Source organism: Podospora pseudopauciseta, chromosome 3 (assembly GCF_035222475.1).
Source record: "Podospora pseudopauciseta strain CBS 411.78 chromosome 3, whole genome shotgun sequence".
Lineage (NCBI taxonomy): Eukaryota > Fungi > Ascomycota > Sordariomycetes > Sordariales > Podosporaceae > Podospora > Podospora pseudopauciseta.
This window is the reverse complement of record NC_085893.1, coordinates 1,658,040-1,683,691: the sequence shown is the minus strand read 5'-3', so window position 1 is coordinate 1,683,691 and position 25,652 is coordinate 1,658,040. Positions and strand designations below refer to the sequence as shown.

The window sequence follows — 25,652 nt, the reverse complement described above, 5'->3', positions numbered from 1 at the left end:
AACCGCCTCCAACCAGCGATGTTATAGACTCTCCGGCTCCGGAGCCCCCAATTCCACCATCAAAAGCCTCCAGAAGTTCTGGAACTACATGTGAAGAACCGCTAGAAGCCGCTTGTGGCCGTCCGGCTTCCACGACTTATCAGACTCTCAAGCTAATGATAAAGGAACAAATTCCCCAATTCATCGCCGCGATTGTTATATATACATAAGTTTATGCTATTCCGAGCACCAAGAACCTGAGGTTAGATCCGATGACCGGCTCCCGTCCGGAAGGTGGGGTGCTAGCCGCTGTTGATGCAGAAGTGTTGACACATGCCACCATTTTGAGGTTGAACAGTTAGCGAGAAGAGCTCTGTCACAAACTATAGATAATAAGAAGAGATGTTAGAAAGTCGAGAAAAAGACAAAAAGGAAAAAGCGCAAAAAATAGTGCCCAATAACAGGATTGAACTGTTGACCTTCGCATTACTTGGTACTGTTTCCAGTATTAGTACGACGCTCTAACCAGCTGAGCTAATCGGGCTTTGGGTTTTGACGGAGGATTTGATCTGGCTTTGGTTACAAGTTGGGGTGGGTTGGGGTAGCTTGGGTGCTGGCAACATCAGCCTCATATTATCATCACAGTCTCTACCTCCATCTCACTGTCCACAGTATGTCTTCCAAGGGGGAAGACATACTCTCGAATAAAGACTAGTACTACGCATTAAGCTAATGCAGCACTCCGTGTAGCGTCATCCTCAGCCACGCCTCGAAAGATAATCGGGACTCCTTCAACGATATTCAACAGGCCTTCAAAAAAATAGTCAAGATTCCCATCAAATGATCGAGGGGGGGTTTCTTGAAAAATAATTAACAGCTGTAAGAAAAGGAGCCAATGGACCTTTGAAGATGGTCAACAGGTCTTTAACAACTAGACAATACCCCCTTAAAAACAGTCCATCCACACATCATCTCGATCACCCTTCACAAACACGTCCAGAAGTTCGGGCCCGAATTTTGCAAGCACCCTCCCCACTTAACCATCCGTCCCACCAACCAATCACACGCCCCCCATTCAGCAAAAAGCCCGCCCGCCCCACAAACAAAACTCGCTTGTGAACCAGTCCCGACCACCTCTTGTTTTTGCAACCCCAACATTTAACCCGTTTCTCACCACTTTTCCGCTAATAACAACTCTCACCCACCCACCCACTCACTCGCTTATACAATAGAATACAAAGTTCACTTGTTGTTCCAATCAATCAATCAATCAATCCCAGCCCCCTGTCCTGTTCAACTCTTGGCATCGCTCTTCCCCCTTCCCCCTTCCCCCCAAGTCTTTAACATGCCCTGGGGCGCAGAGATTGACGCGTCCGAATCCGTCTCTGATTCGAACGACGAAGGGGGTGTTCTGGATCATTCGGATGAGGGGGAGGGTCATCAAGACAATAATAATACCCAGCATTTGGCCAAACGGAGACGTATGGGAGATAATCATCTTCATCCATCCATGGAGGGGAATGGGAATGTAGCTCCTGTTGCTGGGATGGGAGGAGGGGGGGTTGTTGATCCGAGTTTGGGTGGTGGTGGTGGTGGAGGAGGAGGAGGAGGGAATGATGGAAGGGTGCCTCATTTCAAGCCTGGGTTACCTGATCCTGACGATAAGGGGGAGAATGACTGTTTTTTTGAGGATTGCCAGACCAGAGCGGGGGGGAATCAATATTTTATGTGAGTGGGTGTTTTTTTTTAAAAAATCTTCTCTTTTTTTTCTCTTTTCTTTCCTTTCTTTATTTCATATCCCTCTTCTTAATATCTTTTTCTATCTTCTTTTCCTTTCATCGTTTCATTTCGAAAAGAAAAGAGCAAAGGGGGAGACGTTGCTGACATTGAGAAAGCAAGCACCTGATGGACAAGCACGGCCTTATCAGGGGTGACCAAGGGCGTCAAGAAGGCGGACGAAGGAAGGCGCCCAAATATCTGGCCGTATGCCCTACCAACTGGCCGTTTAATTACGGCACCAGCTCGTCATGTGGGCCTTGTTCCGATATCACCACACTGCTCAACGTCGTGGGAGAGCACAACCACGAGTCGCCCGCCATCTGCTCCTTCTGTTGGACTTATTTTGGAGATAGGGCAGGGCTTGCCGCGCACATCAACCAGGGCCCTTGTCGGAGTAACGAGGGATTTAGCAGAAAGCTGACTCTGATCAGGCACATGTTTGCTACCGCCCTGAGAATACCGGACGGCCCAGAGTTGGCGAAGCAGTCGGAAGGACAGAGGAGGGCCCATGCAGAAGCGGAGAGGGCGGCGAGGGCGGAGAAATACGCCGCGGAACAGTTGGCGGAGCAGGAGTGGAGGAATCAGCAGCAGGCGCAGAGGAGGCAAAGGCAGCAGAGGGGAGGGTCGCCTCCGATGGTGGCTGCTCCGGCGCCGGCGGTGCAGGCGGTTGTGGTGGGGAACAACAGGAGGAGGACTACTGGGGCGGTTGCAAATGGTGCTCTACAGGGACAGCAGCAGCAGCAAGTGGTCCAACAGCCAGGCTTTCATGGGAGTCCCATGGGCCAGCAGTTTGCTATCTCGGCGGGGGGAATTGATGGGTTGCCTGGGTTAGCTCAACAAGCGGCCGGAGTCTCACCGGGCGCGGCGCCGGACTATGTGGTGCCTGCGGCCACGGCGGAGGCGATGGCGAGGAGTATCGAACGGCTTTCTGGTATCATAGGGGACCTCACGGCGACGAACTCGCAACTATTGCAGGAATTGCGGTCACGGGACCAGCACATATCCAACCGGGACATACAAATTCGGAGCAGGGAGGAACGGATCAACGCGTTGTCGGCTGAAAACAAGAAGCTCTCGGCTGAGGTGGCAAGGCTCACGGCCATCGCAAGCGGACAGTTGGGTATTGATGGCGCCGGTGGTGTGGTTATGGGCGGCGACAGTGGTTTGGACCAGGGCGAGCCGATGGAGGACGCCGAGGAGGTTTGAGTTTGGTGGTGGAATTGTTTGCCACGGGAGTAATAATGTTATTGATACCCGGTTTTTGTTATTGTTTACTTTTTGTATCCTCTTGTTGAGGTTTAATATGGATTCGTTGAGGTAGTCTGTTTGAGTATCGGCGAGAAAAGTTGTCTGGTTTGATTGACGAATGGCTTGAAGAGGTTGCTCATACCTATTTTGACCGTCCTTTGAAGTGTGTCTACTATTTTTTGAGTTAGAGCTATTATTCATTCTGAAAGGCGTGTCTAATATTTTCGAAGTCTATTTATTATCTTTCAAACCAAGCATAGCTTATTCCTCGCTTTTATTATAGACACGGACAAGTTTGCCGCGGTGGTCTACCTCTCCGCGACATCCTTATTCTGTCTGGCAGATAAGAATGTAGGTGAGGTTATCGTGATATCTGAGCCAAAGTGGACGAAGCATGCAAAACCCCACAACTCCACCAGTACCACCCCCCAAAAAAAAAAAAAAAAAAAAACTGACAGTACCCATGTGATGGGGTATGCAAAAAATAATCGCTTTGATTTCGTCCAGGCTCGAACTGGAGACCTTCAGTGTGTTAGACTGACGTGATAACCAACTACACCACGAAACCAATTGGTTGTTGTTGACTTCTTCACGAGAACTAGCCCTGTTGATGCTGGAGTTCATCCTGCTTGGGTATACTTTCCTACTTTTGACAACTTGCAACCACCATCGCAGTTCTACCCACTGCCAACGACCCCTCGCTGTCCATTATTACTAACTCCAAGAAGTGTGCATCTACTCATCCATCTGCCAAGCATACTCCAACCCCTTCACCATCTCCTTCCTATTCAGTATCCTAAACCTCTCCTTCTCCCACCCATTTCCCCTATCAACCCCATCCCACCTATACCCCGGCCTTATCCCATATCGATTCGGTTCCGCCGGCCCTTGATACACCGGCCTCCCCTTACCCCTTTTCTTCCCCCCCTTACCGCCCTTATCCCCCTCCAAAAACAGCGCCATGGGATCGTTCCACCTCCCCTCCTCCCTCTGCTCCCGATTAATCTCCTCATCATCCTTCCCCCTCGCAAGCTTCATCAACTTCGCCCCCTCCAACCTCTCCCTCCTCATCTCCGCCTCCCTAGCCTGCACCTCCCCCTTCAAAAGCGCCTCCTTCTCCTGCTCAGCCCTTTCTCTCTCCAACATCTCCCTTCGTGCCTGCGCCCTCCTCAAGCTGACATCAATCCTCCTCCCGGTAGCATCCCGCAAAACAACCTCATCCTCCTCTTCCTTCCCCTCTTTAGCTTTTTTCGCCTCCTCCATCGCCTTGGTCAACCTCTCCAACTCTCTCTTCTCCTCCTCTGTCTTTCTGGCAAGTTGCTCCGTTATCGACTTTGCAGACTGCAACCCCGGGCGCATGCCATTTGACATTTTTACCTGTCTTGGGTCGTCATCCACCTCCTCCGAACTGTCATCAGAGTCATGACCCAAGGCAGCAGCATCATTCTTCGCGGCTGCGAGGACGGCATCTGCAATGTTGTCGGAATCGTCACGTTTCTTGACTGTGGTGGGGAGGACGGCGGTGCCGACGGTGGACCAGGCGGATTTTTTGGACTTGCGGAATTCAGAGGTGTGCCCGGCGATGGTCATGGGGGTGTCACCGTCGGAGTCGGAGTCGGGGTTTGGGTTGGGGTTGGCCCAGGTGGATTCGTCATCGGAGTCGTGGATGAGGAGGTTGTTGATTTGGGCGACGGGGGCGGCGGCTGTCTTGGAGGAGCGTTTTCGTTTTTTGGAGGTGGAGCTGGAAGAGGTGGTGGTGGATTTGGGGGGGTCGGCGGTTAGGTAGTGGGCTGCTAGGTAGGTTGCTTTGTCTGTTGGCATTGTGGGTGGTTATGGTTTTTTTTTTTTTTTTTTTTGGTGGTGGTGATGGCCGAAATTTTGGCTGCTTGTGGTGTTTGCGACAAGAATGTCGTGCAGCGGTCTGTTCCGCCCCACAAGGCTGCTGTTGCTCTGGTCGCGTTGCGCTGCAGCACGTTTGCAGTGGTACTGGGTGACATCACTGATAAGGTGTTGATAAGGGGTGATAAGCCGATAAGGCCATCAAGGTCACAGCTTGGTTGGCTACACCGGTTGGTTTGGGACAGGGGCAATTCCATCTCACATTCATCGACTAACCATGTGATGCTACAATTGAAATTCCTCCCAAGAAGTCTGGGTCAGCTCACGGCAGCCGACCAGTTCCAAGCCCCAAAACCGCGTTGTTGCGCTGCTGCTGCGGGAGGCGAAGCTGAGCCTGATATGGGGACCCGTGATCTGACAGACCACGGGGAATGGACGAAACATCGGGCTTTAGTTTGTGGTCCGCCAACATCCCCATCCGGTTTGAACACATCTAGAATATATTGAGTACCACATCCGACGCTTCCATTCAGCGTGACACATGGACTCCCACTATGCGGCCATATTCCAATCTGGCAATCCGATAGCCGCCCCTGAGTTCTTCACACTGTTACTCTTCTGCATCTACATGGAGATAAGAAGTTGCAAATACCGAGGTCGGAACTTTTAAACTGTGCAATAAGCAGATGTGGAAGCTGAGAGAGAGTGCGGGGTCCTCGGTAACTCAGATACGCGTCTGCGGCCGAGTCAAAGGTGAATGACCTGAGACCCCGTTCACGAGGAAGAGCGAGAGGTCAGCCGACACCCCGGCCGCCTTTCGTTTCGATTCTCTCTGCCTCTCTCTTTCTCCTTTGAGCCAACAAGGGGGGTTTTGCTATGTGGTAATTATTGAATTCTAGACCATACAAGACTTGACTAGTCGATGATAAACGGTTGTTGAGGATGCGGTGAAGGGGACAGCACAGACAGGGCTAAGTATCGAGATCCTAGAGGGGGGAGGGTAGGATGACGTCCGTTATCCTTATCGTTATCGCGCGCGCGCTTGGAATGCACCTTTGCCGGCCGGCTGTGATCCTCAAAGACTGGGGGCCAGCTGAATCGCGTCAGCGGACTTGTCCAGAAGAACTCGCTTGACGCGAGCATTCCGATCGAGAGTTGGAAAGCAAGACGGACGAAACCGGTAGATATGAATGATTACCCATGAGAGCACATGTTTGTGTCGTGAGATGACTCTGGAGATGTTGGTGATGCAGTTAGCAGAACGGTGAGCTTGGCGGGGGCCGGTGTGGGGGTTCCTGCAGCTCTCCACAAAGGCATCCACTTGTATGGTGCAGTGGTGGCATCCGACTCCAATTGTCAATTGCCAATCGCACCTCGAACCTCGACCATATTCATCTCGAGACATCATCCCCGTTCTCATCAGTGTCGAGATGCCATTGCCCGTGGGTAACACGAGTCCCGTCAGTGGCTGCCCGTTCAAGGAAATACCGGATGGTCGATGCATCATCCTCCTGCAGGGCAAGCCTTGGAGAAGGGTCTGGTGCATGGGCCGGCATTTGACATCCGGCATGAACATGATGTCTACAAGCTTAGGTTACCCCAGATGACGCCGTCACTGCTAACATCTCTAGGGGACTACCGGGACCACGACCACTTCCAGTTTGCTGACGAAGCCACTGGAGGTGGCTTGGAAACGGGCCTGACGGTGGTTGTTTCATGTCCGCTAAACCGGTTTACCTTGATCAGGCCTGGGCCGCCATTTCATCATGGTCAACCCTGAGAGAAGCCAAGAATATCTCTTTCGAGCACTGTCCATGTCCACGTCTCAGCTGCAGCTGCTGGGTGCTCACAAGTGTCACACGCTGACCTGTCGTCACTTGTCACTCCCACTCCCACTCCCCACCTCCCGCTCGAGCTTTATCACCCGCACCCGCCATCCTCCCATGGATCCTGGGCATTCCCAAACAGGCCGATAAGCCTCCTTGACTGAGTATAAGCCTCTCTTGTGTCCAGCCCCTTCCTATCTTGAGGCCTCTCCTTTCTTTTCCCTCTCGCTTGTTCTGTATTACTCTGTCAAAGAACTATACACCTATACATACCTCGTTATCATCAGCTGGAGCCCAAGACACTCCTGTCGTCCTCAGTTTGTACCTTCACATCCTATTGGCTCGTTGCAGCTAGTATTTCCTCTTTCGTCATCTCGGCATCTTATCGCGATTCGCCAACAGGGGCTTGTCAATTACACGCCCTGCTCACTGCCTTCATCTGAGTCACCCGGCCGGCGTCCCGAAAGAGAAGACCCGGGGCCTTCTTTGTGTTGTTTAAAGTCAAGCGCTCCTGGAAGCACTTGACCTGTTTAAACAATCACACAACCAAGGAAACAACAAAGACGAGCCTTTCCATTTCACCCGCCCAAGGGGGGCTTTTGCATCATTTGTCAGGGTCCGTTGGAAGCTACCACTTACACCCCAACCCACTCTTATTTCAACCTCTCACCCGGCAACCGGTAAACTTTACCATTGATTCATATCGTGGGGACTTCCTGGAAACCTTTTCCCACACACACATACAACCTGCTACTTTCCTTCTTGCCACATCTCATCGATAGATTGTTCAAGCATCATCTTTAACATCTCCTACCATCCTTGAAGCTCTTCTTGCGGACTATTCCATCCCCGCGCTGCGCTTCACGAGATACCTATCGCCTACTACTACATCTACCTTATCGATACCCATCTCATCCATCTTCAACTATCACCATGGCCAACCTCACCATTGAGTCCCGCCAGTTCGAGCGCGATCTCCGCCACAGCGCCAAGGAGCGAAAGCGCGTCAAGGACCACAATACCAAGTGGCAGCATGGCAGCCGCTTCCTCTCTGGTGTGGTGACTGAGGGCTTCTGGGACCAGGTCAAGCCTGTCAAGTACTCCAACGATGCTCACATTGCCAAGATGAAGCCAGACAAGAGATATGTTGATCGGTATGTCCTCTGCATCCCCTTCTTTAGTCAACCTTACTCTAACATATCCTCTCTTATTTATAGCTACCACTTCGCCCGCAAACCCACCGTCGGACAGAACATTGTCAAGGGCCGCTCCAACTGGTACACTCCCGACTCGGTCATCAAGAACAACCTCGCCAAAAACATCAACGCTGCTGACCTTAACGACGTCAACGCTTCTACTATTCCAACTTTAGCTCCACAAGACGATGTACTGTACTCGTTTGACAGGCATGACTCTCCCGACCGGCCGGTGACGCTGGAGGTTTTTGTCAAGGCTAGGAACACGCAGAAGGAAACGGAGAAGCTGGTGGAGAAGGAATATGAGGTTGTGGATGGGAACGGGGAGGCGGTGAAGGGGAGGAAGGCGAAGAAGGTGTTGCGGAGCGGGACGAGTGAGAGACGGGAGGAGAATGAGCCGGTGGTGGTGGAGGGGGGGTTTGAGCTTGTTTAAGCTTGACTTTTGGCGGCGCATCTTTCCCTTTGTATAACTTGCTTGAGTGTTTAGCGGCTGCTTTTTTGGGGGGGGGAGGGGGGGGGAGGTGTCTCGATGGTGAGCATATGACGGGACGACAGTACGACTACTGCTGGTCGGATCGTTATGACATTATACTACATTTGATGGGCGCGCGGGGTTGGCATTTTGACGAGCATGGGATGATGGATGGGGGCATGACATGAGGGTTTATTATGAGTTTATTTATTTATTTAAGGATTATGAAGCATTTTAGTAGTACGCTGATAGGGCAATCAATATTTTCGATTCTGGAGAGAGATTTACCTTGCAACACAACATGAGCAACATTAGGATACTATGAGATGTGAAATGAAGGGTTTATGTATTTGTGGTTTGTTTACCTACGTACATTTTGCTTGTTGATGTGTCTGCCCGGCTTGTTGCGACTGTCATCCAACCTCTCTGCTCAAAGAACTGCTGGACGTTGATTAAGGTCGCAGAAGGGGGAAGACTCGTAAAGCGGACTTCCTTCCACGCTCGAAAAGAGCACACAGATCGACCAGACCGGTCAGCGGAGACTCACTCCCATAAACTAAATCTTTCCGAACTCCAAGATTGATCAAGCATCGGCTCGATGGAAGAAATGACTGCGCATATAGAAAGAACATTGGTGATTTCTTTTTGTGATTATATCCTGCACTGCAGCAAAGCAGGTGCTGAACCTTGCCCTTGAAAGATAGTCAGCAGGTCTCAAAAATATAATTAGCAGGTTAAAAGATACCGTAGGTTAACAGGCCTTGAAGAATTGTCAAAAAGTCTTATTCCCTACCCACCTAATTGAAAAAACAATGCACAAGGGTGACGATTGCTATCCGTGGTATTCTAAATTGCAATAACGATTATTTTATCCACAACACAATAGTTCATATCATTCATATCAGTAGGGGTGATGATTTGCTGAGTTGGTGATGAGGGAAGTGAATGCAATGGAAAATACTTCTTCTGGTTGTTGTCTGATGTTGGGGATGCTCTAGATAAAGTTGTTCAATATCGTTGATTTGCTGTGGAACAGGGGTCGCAAGGAAAGTAACTCGTCAACAATCACCTTTCACCAGCATCCTTTCAATTTTACAAAAATAATTTGCTCGGCCTCTCTGCCTATCCCTCGATCTAGAGAAAAGCAAAGCGAGTAAAAAGAAAAAAAAAAAAGAAAAAAAAAAGGAAAAACAAAAAAACAACTCGCTGATAGCCCCAAGCCAGCTCCTCCAGCCCAGATTTCGGGCCCCAAAGTATTCATCCCAAGTACCTTACATAACAACCTCCATAACCCGCAGAAAAACATCCTCCCATTTTCATCAGCATCTTGCCTTTTATGATCACTAGTGCTAAGCCGTTATCCCCTCCCAAACTCAACAGTGTTATACAAAAACTCAACGACAATGCCTAAGTAGGCCTCCACCCCGGCTTCGCCTTGAGCAACTTCGTCTCATGATGAAAGTCAGAAAAGCTCTTGACCATGTGGATCCACTCCTGCCTCGTAGTAGACCCCGGCTTGTCAATCCGGTGCTTGAACTGCGACATGAACGGCACGAGCGCGATGCCGTTCGTGTGTCGGGCCAGCGCCTCGTAGCACTCCTGCGCCGTGATCTTAGCAACCGGCTTCGAGGACGGAGGCGGCGAGCCGCTGGGCGTTGCGGTGCCCGTCTTGGAGGCTTGACCTGTTTCTCACGAGTTAGATTTGTATGACAAGGAGTGACAGCAGATGGAAAAAGCTTACCGGCTGGAGCAGGACTGCCCGCCCTCGAACCAGAAGGCGTCCCACCAGGCCGCTGCGCCTTCATCTTGAACTTCTTCTTCAGCATCGCACCGCCATCAGACCCCTCCCCACCGGTAGCCTCCCCGTCACTCGTAGCCCCCGGCATGACCTTCGGCCGGCCAGGAATAGGAGTGCCCATCCGACTCGGCACGCTAGACCCCTTGCCAGTCTTCATCTTCTTCCGGGCCGTCTCGATGTCGCTCGACTCCGACATCTCCGGTGAACCAGCCCGCTTCAACTTGCCCTTCTTATTGGCAATTGCGCTCTTGGAAGGCGTGGTGTTCCCCTTGGTATTAGACCCCGAAGTGACAGGTTCAGGCTTCTTCTCCTCTTCCTTCTTCTCTTCCTCGTCGGAGTCATCGGAATCCGAAGAGTCCGTAAACGGATTGTTAGAGTCGCTCTCGGACATGTCGTCGTAGTCCATCGCCTTCTCCAGTTTCACCAATCCCTTGATCGTCTGCTTTCCTATCATCTTTCTCTTCAGCTTCTCCAATTGCCTCTCCCTCTCCTCTTTCTCAACCTTGTCTTCCTCACCCTCACCGAACAAGTTGGAAGCCAGCTGTTCTTTGCGAACACGCTCCTTCGACTCCTTGGCGTCCTCATCATCCGCCTCAAAACCAGGAGTCTCGTCATCATCTTGGAATTCGTCGCCAGAGATATCCAACTCGTAGTCATCCTGTCTCTCGGATCCACGAGCGGCGCGAGAAGTGGCGCTCTCAGTCTTGACCCTGGTAGGGCCGTTGAGGAACATTCTCGTCTCCAGCTTCTCCCGCAATCTTTCCTCTCTCTCCTTGTCCTTCATGACCCATCGCTTGACCTCCTTGACCTCGTACATGAGCTTTTCAGCGTCATCGAGCGAGAGGGTGTCAAATCTTGGCTTCTCGTCAAACTTGTACCACCGCTCCAAGGGGATCATGCGGAAACGCGCGCCGTCAATAACGAACGCGACGTTGCTGTCTGAAAGACCGGCCACATAAGAGCCAACCCACACGCCGGCCTTGCCCTCGGCATCCTCAAGATGCCATGGAAGTGTCTCCTCGTAGCGCAGGCCGGACTGCTTCTTGTGGGCGTCGGAGTGCTTGCCGTAAAAGGCGGAAGCTTTCTCCTTCTTGTTGTTTGTCTTCGGCTTTGGGTTGTTGTCCTTAATGACCGGGGCCATCTGGGCTTGATCAAGGGCCCGTTGGGCCTCCTTGTCAGCCTTCATCTTTTGGATGCGGTCCATCTCAGCTTGCTGCTCGGGGTCCATTGGGACATCGTCTTGCTTCATAGCCATCCGATAAGCGGGAGGAAGGCGCGGGTCGCGACGGTGCAATGTGACGGGTCGGGGAAATTGGTCCTGATTCAACAAATCAATGTCGACTTCTGCTCCACCCATCTGCTTGTGCAACCGCATGACATGGTGGCGAATTCCTTCGCGGAAAGCCTTCTTGGTGAGGACAAGAGGGAACTCCTGGATGCTGCCGGTGGGTTGATCTGACCAGCCACCATGCCGTGCGCGCTGTTGACGCAGCTGCTCGACCTTGCTGGCGTATTCTCTCTCGATTTCCTTGTCGAGCTCGCCGGAGGAGTCGACCAACCTTTTGGCCTCTTTGCCCTTTGGGGGTAAGGCGTGGAGGGGTTTGGCTCTGGGTTTTACTCTCGCTCTCAAGGGGTCTGTGTTGGGTTTGCGGCGGATGAAAGTTGGGGCAGCGCCTGGGGGACGGGGAGGCCCAGGCGGTTGCTGCTGTGGCGCGCTCATTGTGTGGTGACTTGTGAAAGTCGATGGGATGAGTGGACGACTGGAAGGCGCGTCAATGCGCCGATGGTAGCACGGAGGAGGCCCGCGAAAGAAAGATGCAATCGATGGCTCAAGTCGTCATCAAGAGCGCGACTGAAGATGGCGGCGCGACGGAGTAATCGGCAGCGAGATTCTGGCGTAAATCGATCGATCTTCGAAAACTCCTTGGCTGAACCCGGTCGGCGGCGGATATGAGAGAAGTGGTCGTCGATACTTGGGTAGTGGTCGGTGGTTGTTCGTTGTCAATGCCAAAAGTTAACCTCTGTCAAAGAACTTGGAGTGATCAATGGCGACGGCTGGCAGCGGGCATGGATGACAAAGGGACCCGCTAAAAAGGCAGCCGCAGATGGCTTGGCAGAACACTGCTGGGACCGGGTGAGCACAGACCACCCTGCTCAACCATCAAGGTTTGGCGGGGTTGATTCCAGAATTTCTCTCTTCTTGTAAGTCGAGACTCGAGAGGGGCATGGACTGGAGAGGTTTGCTGACTTTTCCGGACAGCGGCAGATGCTGGGATACGAGGTAATTAAACCCAAGCCAAAGCCCTCTGGAGAATAAGTACTAGCTGAATTGAACCTTATGCTTTTGTGGCAACTCTAGTTGTCGAGGCTCGCTCCAGCCACTGTTCGAGAGCATGTGTGAGTTTTTGATCTGGCTCTGGGACTGGATACTACCTACCATCCCAGGCAATCACCACGAAGAGAGCAATGGAACAGCAACGGCAGAGTAATGATAAGACTCATTTCACTTCGATGTAGTATATGAGAGCATACTAAGCCTGTACCCAGCCAATCACGACAGGATGTTGCCTGGAAGTCAAGTGCTCTCTGCCTGCCGTGACTCTCGTGTCTCACCTTCTCGCTCCACCGGCACCGTGGAGTTTGAAACCAAAAAAACGCTTGCCCCACAAAAAAGTGCGCGCCTCCAGACGCTCAAAAGGGTACCTTTTTCTGCCGTCCTCCCTTCTCAAATTTTTTGAGGGTATATCTCTTGGCACCAAACTCTCACGATCCCTAGCAACCATCAGCTCAAATATCCAGTACCGGCCGATATCCATATTCAAAATGCGTGTCGTCCTCGTGAGCGGTGGTGTCATCTCGGGCATTGGCAAAGGTCAGTTCCTCTGTTGGCTGAAGTCTCTCCACCACGCTCCAATCGAGGGGCAGTCCGTTTTCTGATAGCGAGGAGGGGCCAAGCGCTGACCTGCTTTTTTTTGACAGGAATTATTGGTATGTGGTGACACATTCATTCGTCGCCTGCCCTCTGCTGTCTCCTCGACTAACACACACACGCAGCCTCCTCGTCTGGTCTTCTTCTGAAGACGGCTGGTCTCAAGGTCACGGTAGGCGTTACTGTAAAAACTTCATCCAATTCAGTAGCTCTGGGCTCATCATGTTCTCTTCCAGGCCATCAAAATTGACCCCTACCTCAATGTTGATGCCGGCACATTGGGGCCTCTAGAGTATGCCACCAGCTCCCAATACGAGACAACCGGCGCATAACTAATACTTGTAATTCAGGCATGGCGAGTGCTTCGTGCTTGCCGATGGTGGTGAATCTGATCTCGATCTTGGAAACTATGAGAGGTAACTCGTATCCGTCTCATCTCTCCTTGCATGAGACCAGATACTGACGCTTGTCAGATACCTCGACATCCAACTAACTAGGGACAACAACATCACAACCGGCAAGGTCTACCAAGCCGTCATCGTAGGTCTGATCGTAAATCTGCATCCCCTTCCAGGTCTGACATGATTCCTGTGCTATAGGAGAAAGAGAGAAGGGGAGATTACCTTGGTCGGACCGTCCAGGTCGTGCCTCACATCGTCCAGCAGATCAACGACACCATTGAGCGGGTTGCCAAGATCCCAGTCGATGACTCGGGTGCGACGCCAGATGTCTGCATCATCGAGTTGGGTGGTACCATTGGTGATCTCGAGTCTGGGCCTTTCGTAGAGGCCCTGGTGCAACTGAGACACAAGCTCGTCAGAGATCCCGAGTCCTCCTTCTTCAACATCCACGTCTCCTTCGTTCCACTGATCCACGGAGAGGAGAAGACCAAGCCCACCCAGCACGCCATCAGACAACTCCGGAGCTCTGGTCTGGTGCCAGACCTTGTTGCCTGTCGGTGTGATGCCTCCCTCGACGATGCCACCATCAAGAAGATCGCCTTCAGCTGCCAAGTTGACCTCGACCAGGTCATTGGCGTGCATGACATGGAGACAATTTACCAGGTCCCTGTCCTTCTTGAGGAGCAAGGTCTGCTCACGCTTTTGCACAAGGGTCTCCAGCTCGACAAGATTCCTTTGGATGCTAGCAGAAAGGAGGAAGGTGCCAAGCTGTGGGATCTCTGGAAGAAGACCATTGACGTCCCCAAGGATCTCCAGCCAGTTCAGCTTGCATTGGTTGGCAAGTACACCTCCCACATGGACTCCTATTTGTCGGTAGTCAAGGCGCTTGAGCACGCTTCCATGCACCTCAAGCGCAAGCTCAACCTGATCAATGTCGACTCTGAGCATTTGGAGGAGGCCATGCTCAAGAAGGACCCATCCAAGTACAAGGACGCTTGGGCTGTTCTGGAGAGTGTTCAGGGGGTATGTATTCCCCCTAATTTTGGACGATTTTCTTTTTCGGTAGCTGAGATTCATCCAGATCATTGTACCCGGTGGTTTTGGCAACAGAGGCATCGAGGGTATGATTGCGACGGCCAAGTTCGCTCGTCAAAAGAAGATCCCCTATCTCGGTATCTGCCTCGGTCTGCAGGTTGCCGTCATTGAGGCGGTCCGGGATTTGCTCAGCAGGCCCAATGCCACCTCGGAGGAGTTTGACAACAACGCTGAGCACAAGGCTGTCATCTTTATGCCCGAGGGCTCCAAGGAGTAAGTGCAACGAGACAACGAAAGTTCCAGGACATGGAGCTAACAAACCTGTAGGAAGATGGGTGGTACCATGAGACTTGGCACACGGCCAACTCTCTTCCAGGCCGGCACCGAATGGAGCAAGCTCCGTGGCCTCTACGGAGGTGTTGAGGTGACACACGAGCGTCATAGACACCGTTATGAGGTCAACCCTGACATGGTTGATGAGCTTGAGAGCAAGGGCTTCCACTTCGTTGCCCGGGACGATGTTGGCAACCGTATGGAGGCATTTGAGCTCAAGGACCACCCATACTTTGTTGGCTTACAGGCCCACCCCGAGTACAGAAGTAAGGTCACTCGGCCATCGCCACCATTCCTGGGCTTCGTGGCATCCAGCGCTGGGCTCTTGGACAAGGTGCTCAAGGAGATTGCGGAGGAGAAGGTTGTCGTGAACGGGCACCACTTTTAAGTGGAAGTAGCGGATCTAGCGTGATGAACATTACAGATAGACCATATCTAGACCAGCGTTTTTTACAGCCCAATTAAAAAAAGTAAAATAATCATCCAAGACCACTTTCCTGCTTGGTTGTCTCAAAGGTCCAGCTGATATGGCCCGTGCACGGTAACCCTTGGCGCTTTCCGAATCGCTCCCAACTCACAGCGATAGTGGGGTCATTCGCTGAAGTTGTTTCCCTCACCAGCAATGAAATAATTGTTGCTCTACAACCTTGACCGAGAATTCTACAATTTTCCTCCAGAGGCTCTACCAGTCTGCTGCGGCTGGCAAAACAGCTACTACTTTGGGATCATCATTACCTCCTACCCAGCATTGTCAGACGCGTTTGCAAATTCTGCCAACTTGGCTTTCATTCATACTTTTTCGACCAAGCCAAACAAGGCTGGTTACATACTCCCATATAGCTCTACGCGGCGCCATTGTGAACCCAAGCTAGTCAACAAAAGCTATCACGCCGGCGACCTTCTCCCTAACTAGCCCTATGAGGCCAACCCTCGTTTTTCCATACCCACAGCATTGACTGGCACGCCGTCGAGGAGTTCCAAAAGTCAGACGGGCCATTGTGTGGAGAATGGCACAACCTCCTCCTCCATTTGGTCAGCCTGGCCAGGGCCTCGAGGATCACTTTGGGAATATGACGATTGCAAGTCAAGGCCCGTCTACTGCTGGACCGCAGCAGCAGGGGGTTATTGCTGAGACTCAGGTCGTGGTGGATGCCTCTGGACAGAAGCGTCAGAAGCGTCTGAACCAGAGTCAGCGTCGCGAGCTGGCTGCTCAACTCACCATCCCCATCGACCCTCGGCCTCTGGTTCTACCACCGCCGGTATCCCAACCTCAGATTCTACCACAGCCGGTGTCCCGGCATCAGAATCAGCATCAGCATCAGCCTCAGCATCAGCATCAACGGCAGAATTCCCAACACTATCAAAACCAGCAACAGTTCAACCAACAGCAGCGTGGTGGCCATGGCCATCAGTCTCGAGGCAGTGGAGGCAGGGGAGGCGGCCATTGGCAGGGACAGCGTGCTAACCACAGACCTCAAGGCAACGGTCGTGGTGTTTTACAGGAAGAAGCACCAGCTTACCGGCCTCACTCAGCTACTTTCCTCCCACCTAACCAGAGGCAAGGCGGCGGCAGCGGTGGCGGTCAGCCTCATGGATGGCCGCAAGCCCGGGGACCTCAAGGCAACGGTGGTGTTTTGCAGGGAGAAGCACCAGCTTACCGGCCTCACTCGGCTACTTTTCTCCCACCTGACCCAGGTCAAGGCGGCGTTCCGTTCACACAACCGCGGCACCAAGTCTCGCGATCTTATCAGGACCCCAAACAAATGAATCCTCCTGCGGAACAGTATCCCGTGGATGTCATCACCCCAGCCCTTCCGTCGCCCGTGCGGCCCGACCTTCAGTCACCTCAGTTTAGGAACCAGCCGCCACACCCTCACCGTCATCAAACTGCGGGTAGTGGCAGTGCATTTAGCATTACTAGGGAGGTCCTGGCGCAGGCACAACATCTGGAGAACATCTGCAACGAAGTCGTTGCAAATGCCGAGATCAATCCCGCTGAGATTCAAGAGAAGGAGGCTTTCCGAGTCAGGATTGAGCAGGTCGTCCGGGATGTCATTACCAATTTCGAGAACGAAAAAGCCGGCGAACCGTGGTTTCCACGAGAGAGTGTCCAGCTGAAGTGTTTTGGAAGTCTGATGTCTGGGTTTGCAACCAAGGACGCGGATATGGACTTGGGCCTGTTTGCCCCGTTGTTGGACCCTCAACCAGAGGCATCAGGTTCTCCGATACCGAGGCTGATCGAAAAGGCTTTTCTTGACATGGGGTTGGGTGCGAGGCTGCTTACCCGGACCAGAGTGCCTATCATCAAGATTTGTGAGAAGCCGCCGGAGGAGTTACGGGTTGCGCTGTTGAAGGAAAGGGAGGACTGGGAAAAGGGAGCGGTAGAGGCCGAGGTTGATGTAGAGGATGCGCATGACGAGGTTGAGCCTATCCGGGGAGCTGGGGAAGCACAACCGCCTCCTGCGCCTGGAAGCGAAAGTCAACAGCCGGCACGTGTTGTCGAGGAAAGTGAACCGGTATCTACTCCCGAGCAGCTACTTGAGTCTCTCAAGCAAGATGGACGGAGTCTGACGAATTACCACAACGCCGCCAAGAAGGTTCTTCGAAAGCTTGGGGGCTACGACATAACCCACACCAACGTCTCCTCGATGACGCCCGAGTGGATCGAGCCTCTCAATCGGGTCTGTCTGGCGTTTGCGCGGGGTGTTGCCAACGAGAAGGTGCGGGAGGCGCTGTTGAATTCCAGGAATCTAAACGAACACGAACTTCTCACCTTGAAACTGCCGAGGACCCTGTTGGGGGTTTTGTTCCAGATCGAAGGAGAGATGCTGGCTCAGTCGTGGGAAGATCGACCGGTACAAGAAAAAGACGATAATTTGGAGCGGCGGTCTTTTGCCACCTTGGCACGCTGGAGGGACCTCATGCACCGCAGCAATGTCGGTCAGGATCCGCTGACGTATCAGAAGGAAGTCCAGAACTATGTTGAGACGCTGAAACGGATTCCGTCGCTTGCGCTTCTTCATCTTGCGCAGATGCCGCATGAGCCGGTGGTGGCTTTTCACAAAAGGGCGAATCAGTTACTCGTTGAGCTGGGCGGGTGCGACGAGTCGTCAACTGGGGACACGATCCTTCCGATTGTTATACGACATTACATCAACGGCATCTGGAACAGCCAGGTTCGCGAGCAGGTGGATGAGTTTTCGAAATTCCCCTACGCCTCAACGTTGGGAGCCGTGGCGAAACGGCACAAGAGTCTCCAGCTTGCGCTGGATTATGAGAGGTGTCTCCAGAAAGGGCAATATCAGGAACCGGCGGCGAGTTTGGTGAGGTGTTATGTTGCTCTGCTTCGGGGACCGATGACGAAGAACGACAAGACTGGCGAGTTGGCTGTTCCCCTGCCGGATGAATCCGATGAGCTCATGGCAACGATCAAGCAGCTGGGGGACCCAGCCATTGAACCGCCCAACCAACCTCGAGATCTGCACAGAGACCGTCTCGAGTTCCCAAAGTCAAACATAGGCGTCCAGTGCGACATCAACTTCTCTGCTCATCTAGCGGTGGAGAACACGACCCTGCTGAGGTGCTACTCCCTCTGCGATCCAAGGGTCAGGCCGCTCATCTTGTTTGTCAAGCACTGGGCCAAGGTGAGGCAAATTAACTCGCCCTACCGGGGCACGCTGGGGAGTTACGGGTATGCGATCATGATGCTGCACTACCTTATCAACGTTGCGCGGCCGTTTGTGGTGCCTAACTTGCAGCTCCTCGGCCCGTCTGGGCAGCCGCCACAGATGTGCAAGGGGTACCCCATCCACTTTTGGCGAGACGAGGCGCAGATTGAGAGGCTGGCGAAGGGGAACGAGCTGACGATGAACAGGGAGAGTTTGGGGATGTTGTTGAGGGGTTTTTTCGAGTATTATGCCCATAATAACCACAGGACGGGGAAGGGTTTTGATTGGGGGAGGGATGTGATTTGTTTGAGGAGGCAGGGGGGGTTCATGAGCAAGGTTGAGAAGGGGTGGACGGGGGCGAAGACGGTGGTGGAGAGTCCGGCAGGGGGGGTTTTGTCTCCGGGCGGTGGTGGTAGTGGTGTTGGGACTCCGGGTGGTGGCGGCGGCGGTGAAGTAAAGGAAGTCAGGCTCAGGTTTTTGTTTGCGGTGGAGGACCCGTTTGAGACGGATCACAATGTTGCCAGGACGGTGACGCACCAGGGGATTGTCAAGATCAGGGATGAGTTTAGGAGGGCGTGGGGGATTATCAGGGGGAAGGAGGAGGGGGAGTTGTTGGAGGATGTGGGGAAGGTGGAAAGGAAGAGGGTGAGGAAGGAGTTTGAGGGGTTGTTGGGGGAGTTGCATGGGGGGCTTCTTTAGTGGAGGAAGGCTAAATGGGAGGAATGGGCAAGGGAGAGGGAAATTCGGCGGTGGAGTTGGACAAAGAGGGTGGGTGGTACAAGCGGTGGTGGATAGGGAAAAGGGTGGGAAGGGGGGGATATATAAAAGGAGAACGGAAAAGGGTGTGTACTCTAAAAAATGGGTGTGAAATTTTGTGTAAGAGTATGGTTGTGTGTCTGTAATTTTTTGTATTTTGCATTGTTGTTTGGTAGCTGGTAGTTAAAGCGGCTCATAGCAGCGGAGACTGGTGTGGTGGCATGGCAATGAAGTGTGTTGACAGATGTGTTTTTATATTGTGATCTCTTGGTCATACGGTTGCTGGCTTTCATGGGTAGACTACTGGTATTTCTCTCACATTTTTTTTTTCTTCCTCTCAAAGAGTTTTCTCCCATTGTATATCCTTAGATAGTTTCTTTTAGGGGTAGAAGTTTTACCAACACACACTCACAGCCGATGAGTTTGTTGATGATCCTGTGTATTTTCTTTTTCGGTGTGAAATTTATGATAAGGATGTGTAGGTGGATGACTTTTATAAATGGGCGCTACGTAGGAGAGGTGGAGATGTGATAGGTGGTACGTATTGGGTCTTTGTTATGTGTTGCAATGGTTGTGAGTGCGTGAACGAGAGGGATGGAGGGGTGTGAGAATAGGTACGCAAGAGCGGAAAGAAAGAAAAAAAATAAAGGAAGAATGAAAATTAGAAAGAGTAAGAATATATGGGATATAACTTGGCTGAGAAAGTATATTAGGGAATATAGTATGAGAGACATTTGTGTGTGGGGGTGGGTGTGTGTGTGTGTGTGTGTGTGTGTGAGAGAGAGAGTGAGAGAGAGAGAGAGAGAGAGAGAGAGAGAGAGAGAGAGAGAGAGAGAGAGAGAGAGAGAGAATGCAAACTACAGGTATATCCAGAACCTAATGTGATGAGACTTGATCATTTTAATCTTGGGTGCATCGAGTTTCCATCAGATTGCGGATAAAGAAAGCATCATCATATTTCCTGGGATTTTAGTGAGATGGGCTTGCAAGAATATCTCGGTCCTGGGTCATTGCTCGAATAGGTACACCGTCAAACTTGAAATGCAGATTCGGTTGCACAAAAAGGCGGGTATCAAATTTCTCATCTTGTACAAAACTTTACATCTCCCACAACCCTCCAAATTTCACCCAGTTGAGATCGTCATCCACTTTCTTGGGCTGAGGTTAGTTTCCAGTTGGCACTGTTTGATCTGAGACGGTTGACTCACCTCATCCTTCATATATGACAACATATAATGCTTGATAATATGATAAAGATAATACAATTGACTTCATAGCCTTTCGAGAAAAAGCAGACATCATCCAGGAAACATCCTCCCCATCAGCAACTCGTAATAAGCCCTCTGCTCCGACTCGCTGCCGAGCGACGGGTCAAAGTCTGGGTCGTTGGAGTCGGCTATTGGTTCTGGGTTGGAGCCCATGCTGTAGAAATCTGCTATTGTTTCGTCTGGGGCGAAGCCTAGAGAGGCGAGGGTTTGTGAGGTCCTCATGGCTCTGTGTTTAGACTGTTAGAAGTTGCGAATTGAAAAAAAGGAAGAAACAATGACATACGCCTGGGCAGCATCTTTTGCTACAATGTCTGATAAGCTGGCGGAATCTTTTGGTTGGAAAGGAGAGCCCAGTTGGGGGAATTGTATTGGAGTTCTTGGTTGTTCTGGTACCACGTAGCTTGATGCTGATTGGCTTCTTGGGGCGGGTGGTTGGAGTGTGGCTCTCTTTGCTGGTGGTGGCCGGGCGGGTGGTTCTTCTGGTGCGTCTTCTTCGTCGACTTCTTGTGATGGTAGAATGTTGTTTTTGGAATCTAATGTGGTCTGGTTATTGTTGTTGTTGTTGTTGTTGTTGTTATTGTTCTCTGTGGGTGGAGTGGGTGCTGGGCCGTTGTGACCAAAGAAGGCTTTGAAGACTGAGCTCTGCTGCCACTTGCTGATCAAGGCTTCCTGCTGATTGGAATCTTTGATAGCGGTTATCATGCTCTTCCCGGCGGCTCCTCGTAGATGGCCTTCTATCAGGGCGTCAAGTCCAGGGATGGCGTCCAGTACAGCTCCCCATGCGGCGGCACTCTCCTTGTAGGTGTTGAGAGCAGTGCGGTAGCCTTTTTGGGGACCACGTCTCTTGGTTGGACGGAGATATAAACATGGCTTGTTATGTTTGGTACAGACACTGCATTTTGGCTTGCCATTGTCACATGGCTGATGGTTGACATGGCAGAAGTCACAACTATGAGATGGGTATGAGACACGCCAGTGGTGTAGAGAGAGTGAGACACTTACGCACGGGAGGCCTTCTTCCTCTTGCGGGGATTGGCCGGAGCCTCACTCCCGGCATCGGCGCCGGTGTCACTGGCTGGGGGAGGCGGAGGGCCGGAAGCGGTAGCACCACCGGAGACGGGGTTGGTGTTGGTGGCTAGGGGAGCGCGTTCCTCGACGGAGAACTCCATTTTCCTGGGGCTTCGGAACGGGCGGGGCCCATAGACTTGGTCGGAAGAAATACTTTATCCACAAGGAAGGGAGGGAGCAGCAGAGCAGAGCCAGCCAATGCCGTATTTCGGTGGGAAACAGGTGTGTTAGAGTTGGCAGGAGAAAAGCGCGGTGCCGAACGCGGGGACTTTGATTTGCAGGGAAATCGTGGGGGCTCGGGCCCACGCTTCCGGCGCTCTTAGCACCCGGCCCGAGCCAGTGCCCCGGAAGCGCCCCTAAAAATTCAACGTCTACGGAGGCGGGGCGTGTCCGGGGGATCACACAGCACGTCTTGGTCTCCATGTCTACCTAAGGTAGTCTGGATATTTTGGCATTGATTCATTACACACATTTCAGGACATCTGTTACAAGTTCATTATTCAACAAGACGTGAACCTCGAGTGGAGTTTAACCTCCGGCAGGGCCCGATATGCCAGGGCAGGTGATGGATGGCCTTCAACCTAAGCCTGCTGCACCCTCCTTCTTCATGGTTCCCAGTGGAGGTTTCTTGCCATCTCGGCCGAGAGGTATCATGACAGCTGCCATTCGTAGCATTCATACGTTGCATCTGTTCCATGATCTCCCATTGGACATAAGTGCTTCATTATTTCAAACTGAATTTGTGCTTTGCATCTCCCGTAGCCACTGCCATGTTCCCCGCAAACGCTGGCGCCTTTCCTGGGGCATTGCTGGGGCAGTGACCCACTAAACACCGACGACCCGGCACCCGAGTCCCGCTGTCGCAGCATCGTTGCGGGGGTGGCTTCACTGCCCGGGCCAATGCAGGGTCTACATTTTCCCGCCTGCCAGTCCCGACCGATTTGCCGACATTTCGACGGTCCAAGATGGCGACTGGGAGTCGGGCCTTCATCTGCGGCCTGAATTGTGTCTGATTATCTGATAGGTAGATGCCCTCACTCATTATATTCAGTCTCACAAATCAAGATACTAGCATCACAAGCCCCGTCTCGACTTTTCATCCCGTCCCTGATCACGCACCAATGGTCCAGCTCACGGTGCCATATCGATACCACAAGAGACCACCGAGCTGAGGACCATTTCAACAGCCGTGTCGACGCCACGGACAACACCATGGCTCCACCAAAGAATGAACGGGCCTTCGAGGCAAACTCATCCATTGTCCTCGTCGGATGCCGCGGGGCAGGGAAGCGGACCTTGGGATTCATGGGAGCCCTTCACCTACGCCGACGACTGGTCACAGAGGAGCACTACTTTGAGAAAACCACGGGATTATCACGTGGGGAGTATCTCGCCCGACATGGCAGGGAGGCCTTTGCCAGGCAGGATATCGAGGTGTTCAAACGAATGTTGGACAGCAACAGGACCGGGTGTATCATCGAATGTGGCATGAGCAGCCTTACGGGAGAGGCACAGGACGCACTAAGACAGTACTCCAGCACCAACCCAGTCGTCTACATTCACCGCGAAAAGGAGCAAATTGCCCGGCATTTGGACGCTGCCGACCTTCAACAGCTCCTGAAAGCCGACGAGCGGCATAGAAGCTGCTCCAATTTTGAGTACTACAACCTCTACGATCCCCCAAACAAATCTGGGGGTCACATTTCGGGCACGAGCTCGGGGGCCAGCACACCACTGAATGGCCGACAGTCTGGGCCATCGAAGCTTTTAAGTGCCAGGGAAGATTTTACCAGATTTCTCGACATCGTCACAGGGAGGGGCGCCACCAAGGCCTGGTTGGAGAGCCCATTTTCTGTGAGCTCAGTGCCACCGGAATTCCGGTCATATTCCTACGCGTTGCGACTCAGACTATCCTATTTGATGGACATGGATCTGGAATGGGAGGATTTTGAGGCGAGAGGAGATTGCGTCGAGTTTATCATCGATCACTGGCCAGACGATCTGATGAACGTTATTGCGAGACAAATCGCCTTGATAAGGAGAAAACTCGGCATTCCAATCATCTACCATGTGGAAGAAAACCCACGAGGGGAAAGACGAAGAACGCCGGAAGAAAAAGACGCCATGGATGCTGACTTGTTGGAGCTGGGCCTCCGTCTCGGCGTTGACTATATCAGCCTAGATCTCCAGCGCCATGACGAGTTTGTGAACCGGGTACTACGGCACAGAGGAAGGTCAAAGATCATTGGGAACTTCTGGTACATGGGCTTTGGGGCCCTTGCTTGGCAGGACGACAGACAGATGGAAAACTACAAGAGGGCTCAGGGACTAGGGTGCGAGGTGGTGCGGATGGTCCGCTTCTGCACAAATGACAGCCCGGCTGAGCTTCTGGAAGGCTTCAAGAAGAGGCTACAGCAAGAAGTACCAGACCCAAAGCCACCACTTGTGGCCTACGACTTTTCCGTCCTCGGCGTTCGGACACCACTGCAAAGCAGGATTTTGAATCCCGTGAAGCATCCAGATATGGAGAATGAGCGAGACCACCTTGCCACGGTCTCTACCTACTATCACTCGTATGAGTTGCTTTTCCGGCAGTTTCTTCTGGATCCGCTGCAGTTTTACGTGCTCGGCTCCCACGTATCATATTCGCTATCACCGGCCATGCATAGTGCGGCCTACGACTTCTGCGGGATGCCACACACTTTCCAGGATGTAACGTGCTCTACGATCGACAGGCTGAACCAGATCTGCCTATCAGACTCTTTTGGGGGGGCCAGCTTGACAGCCCCTTTCAAGGTTGCCATCATGCCCCATCTCAAAGTCAAGAGCCACCATGCCACCGCGATAGGAGCAGTCAACGTACTGCTTCCACTCAGGGGAAAGACGAGCGCCATTCTCGACCATGCCAACTCTCGAAACAAGGCCGGGCCTGCACGCGAGTTCTTTGGTGATAATACCGACTGGAGCTCCATTCTGACATGCCTTCGGAGGGCTATCAGTCCACGGAATTTTGTCCAGCCATCTAAAACTACCGGGTTAGTTGTTGGCGCCGGTGGCATGGCCAGAGCTGCCATCTATGCGCTGATTCAGCTGGGATGCCGTAATATCTTTATCTACAACCGAACAGCACCAAATGCCAACCAAGTTGCACAGCACTTCAACGACTGGGCGGCAACACAGGGAATTGTAGGCACAAAAGGAGGGTCACATGAGATCTGCCGAGTCCTTCCATCGCTGTCAGAGCCATGGCCTCGGGCCTACCAACCTCCAACGATGGTGATCTCCTGTGTTCCAGCTACCAGCGCGAATGGGTCCGCGCCTGCTGATTTTGAGATGCCTCTGGACTGGCTTAGGAGTCCGACTGGTGGCGTCGTGGTCGAGGTAAGCATCAGATGAGCCAGCTTTTGTGATATCTAGGTATTTTGCTGACTTTTCTGCTCTAGTTGGCCTACGAGCCTCTGGTAACTCCATTGGTAGCCCAGATGCATGCTGTCAGAGACCACATGTCGCCATCATGGGTGGTCGTCGACGGGTTGGAGGTGGTCGCGGAAATGGCCATCGAGGCCTTTGAGCTGATGACTGGGCGCATGGCCCCCAAGAGGCTCATGAAGGAGGTGTGCAGGAAGACGTGGGAGCAGCAGCAACAACAGCAGCGCCAAGGCAGCGAGATGGCAATGTCGTCTTACTGAACGGGGAGACTTTTGATACGAGCCGAGATTGATGAATGGATACCCTGAGCACTCTCTCATCACAAATGATTGACACGAATATGGCATAGGTCAAACCTACTTTTGCTGTCCCAATTATTTTGTGGGGAGGGTGCCCGAGTTTGTGACTGATGTTTCTTTCTGGTGTTCGAGGGCACTTTCCTGCGCGGGGGCTTTTTCACCATGATCCTTCCACTTCTATGGGAACTTTTCGTTGCGAGAGCCTAGGTTTCTTCCCTTTTGGGCTCACTCTCGGGGCAGTTGACGGGCCCCTGCCCCGACCAAGTTTCGGGGAAGGAACCTGCCTTCCAGTGGTCTTATGGTTCAACGACATCTGGGTTTTTCCCTCT

At 52.4% G+C, this 25,652-nt stretch overlaps 8 protein-coding genes and 2 non-coding genes across 10 annotated transcripts; 5 read left to right on the top strand and 5 right to left on the bottom strand.

Annotated features, from left to right (window-relative positions):
- Window positions 1–430: 430 nt before the first annotated feature.
- Window positions 431–523, bottom strand: QC763_0052120. Its single transcript has one exon. It is a non-coding gene; the product is annotated as a tRNA-Ile (tRNA).
- A 601-nt stretch (window positions 524–1,124) lies between these two features.
- Window positions 1,125–3,336, top strand: QC763_304645 (uncharacterized protein). The gene is made up of 2 exons (XM_062910913.1): window positions 1,125–1,707; window positions 1,875–3,336. Exons 1-2 carry the CDS (start codon window positions 1,325–1,327, stop codon window positions 2,962–2,964), a joined length of 1,473 nt encoding a protein of 490 aa, XP_062766899.1. The 5' UTR covers window positions 1,125–1,324; the 3' UTR covers window positions 2,965–3,336.
- A 164-nt stretch (window positions 3,337–3,500) lies between these two features.
- QC763_0052100 lies at window positions 3,501–3,574 on the bottom strand. The gene has a single exon. It is a non-coding gene; the product is annotated as a tRNA-Val (tRNA).
- Window positions 3,575–3,741: 167 nt separating this feature from the next.
- Window positions 3,742–4,827, bottom strand: CWC26 (Pre-mRNA-splicing factor cwc26; the record flags this gene model as incomplete). The annotated part of the gene is made up of 1 exon (XM_062910912.1): window positions 3,742–4,827. One exon carries the CDS (start codon window positions 4,825–4,827, stop codon window positions 3,742–3,744), a length of 1,086 nt encoding a protein of 361 aa, XP_062766898.1.
- A 309-nt stretch (window positions 4,828–5,136) lies between these two features.
- Window positions 5,137–8,633, top strand: QC763_304630 (uncharacterized protein). Its single transcript, XM_062910911.1, has 2 exons — window positions 5,137–7,825; window positions 7,889–8,633. The coding sequence occupies exons 1-2, from the start codon at window positions 7,605–7,607 to the stop codon at window positions 8,298–8,300; spliced, it is 633 nt and encodes a 210-aa protein (XP_062766897.1). The 5' UTR covers window positions 5,137–7,604; the 3' UTR covers window positions 8,301–8,633.
- Window positions 8,634–9,414: 781 nt separating this feature from the next.
- Window positions 9,415–12,519, bottom strand: TFG1 (transcription factor IIF subunit tfg1). The gene is made up of 2 exons (XM_062910910.1): window positions 10,081–12,519; window positions 9,415–10,021 (listed from the first exon to the last, which is right to left on the bottom strand). Exons 1-2 carry the CDS (start codon window positions 11,855–11,857, stop codon window positions 9,747–9,749), a joined length of 2,052 nt encoding a protein of 683 aa, XP_062766896.1. The 5' UTR covers window positions 11,858–12,519; the 3' UTR covers window positions 9,415–9,746.
- A 360-nt stretch (window positions 12,520–12,879) lies between these two features.
- URA7 (CTP synthase ura7) lies at window positions 12,880–15,323 on the top strand. The gene is made up of 8 exons (XM_062910909.1): window positions 12,880–12,985; window positions 13,192–13,238; window positions 13,303–13,358; window positions 13,417–13,482; window positions 13,540–13,606; window positions 13,666–14,490; window positions 14,549–14,775; window positions 14,830–15,323. The coding sequence occupies exons 1-8, from the start codon at window positions 12,961–12,963 to the stop codon at window positions 15,221–15,223; spliced, it is 1,707 nt and encodes a 568-aa protein (XP_062766895.1). The 5' UTR covers window positions 12,880–12,960; the 3' UTR covers window positions 15,224–15,323.
- Window positions 15,324–15,842: 519 nt separating this feature from the next.
- QC763_304600 (uncharacterized protein) lies at window positions 15,843–19,202 on the top strand (the record flags this gene model as incomplete). The annotated part of the gene is made up of 1 exon (XM_062910908.1): window positions 15,843–19,202. The coding sequence occupies one exon, from the start codon at window positions 15,843–15,845 to the stop codon at window positions 19,200–19,202; it is 3,360 nt and encodes a 1,119-aa protein (XP_062766894.1).
- A 990-nt stretch (window positions 19,203–20,192) lies between these two features.
- QC763_304590 (uncharacterized protein) lies at window positions 20,193–22,040 on the bottom strand. Its single transcript, XM_062910907.1, has 4 exons — window positions 21,530–22,040; window positions 20,811–21,476; window positions 20,468–20,753; window positions 20,193–20,411 (listed from the first exon to the last, which is right to left on the bottom strand). Exons 1-3 carry the CDS (start codon window positions 21,694–21,696, stop codon window positions 20,558–20,560), a joined length of 1,029 nt encoding a protein of 342 aa, XP_062766893.1. The 5' UTR covers window positions 21,697–22,040; the 3' UTR covers window positions 20,193–20,411; window positions 20,468–20,557.
- Window positions 22,041–22,516: 476 nt separating this feature from the next.
- QC763_304580 (uncharacterized protein) lies at window positions 22,517–25,371 on the top strand. Its single transcript, XM_062910906.1, has 2 exons — window positions 22,517–24,976; window positions 25,039–25,371. Exons 1-2 carry the CDS (start codon window positions 22,808–22,810, stop codon window positions 25,282–25,284), a joined length of 2,415 nt encoding a protein of 804 aa, XP_062766892.1. The 5' UTR covers window positions 22,517–22,807; the 3' UTR covers window positions 25,285–25,371.
- The last annotated feature ends 281 nt before the right edge of the window (window positions 25,372–25,652 follow it).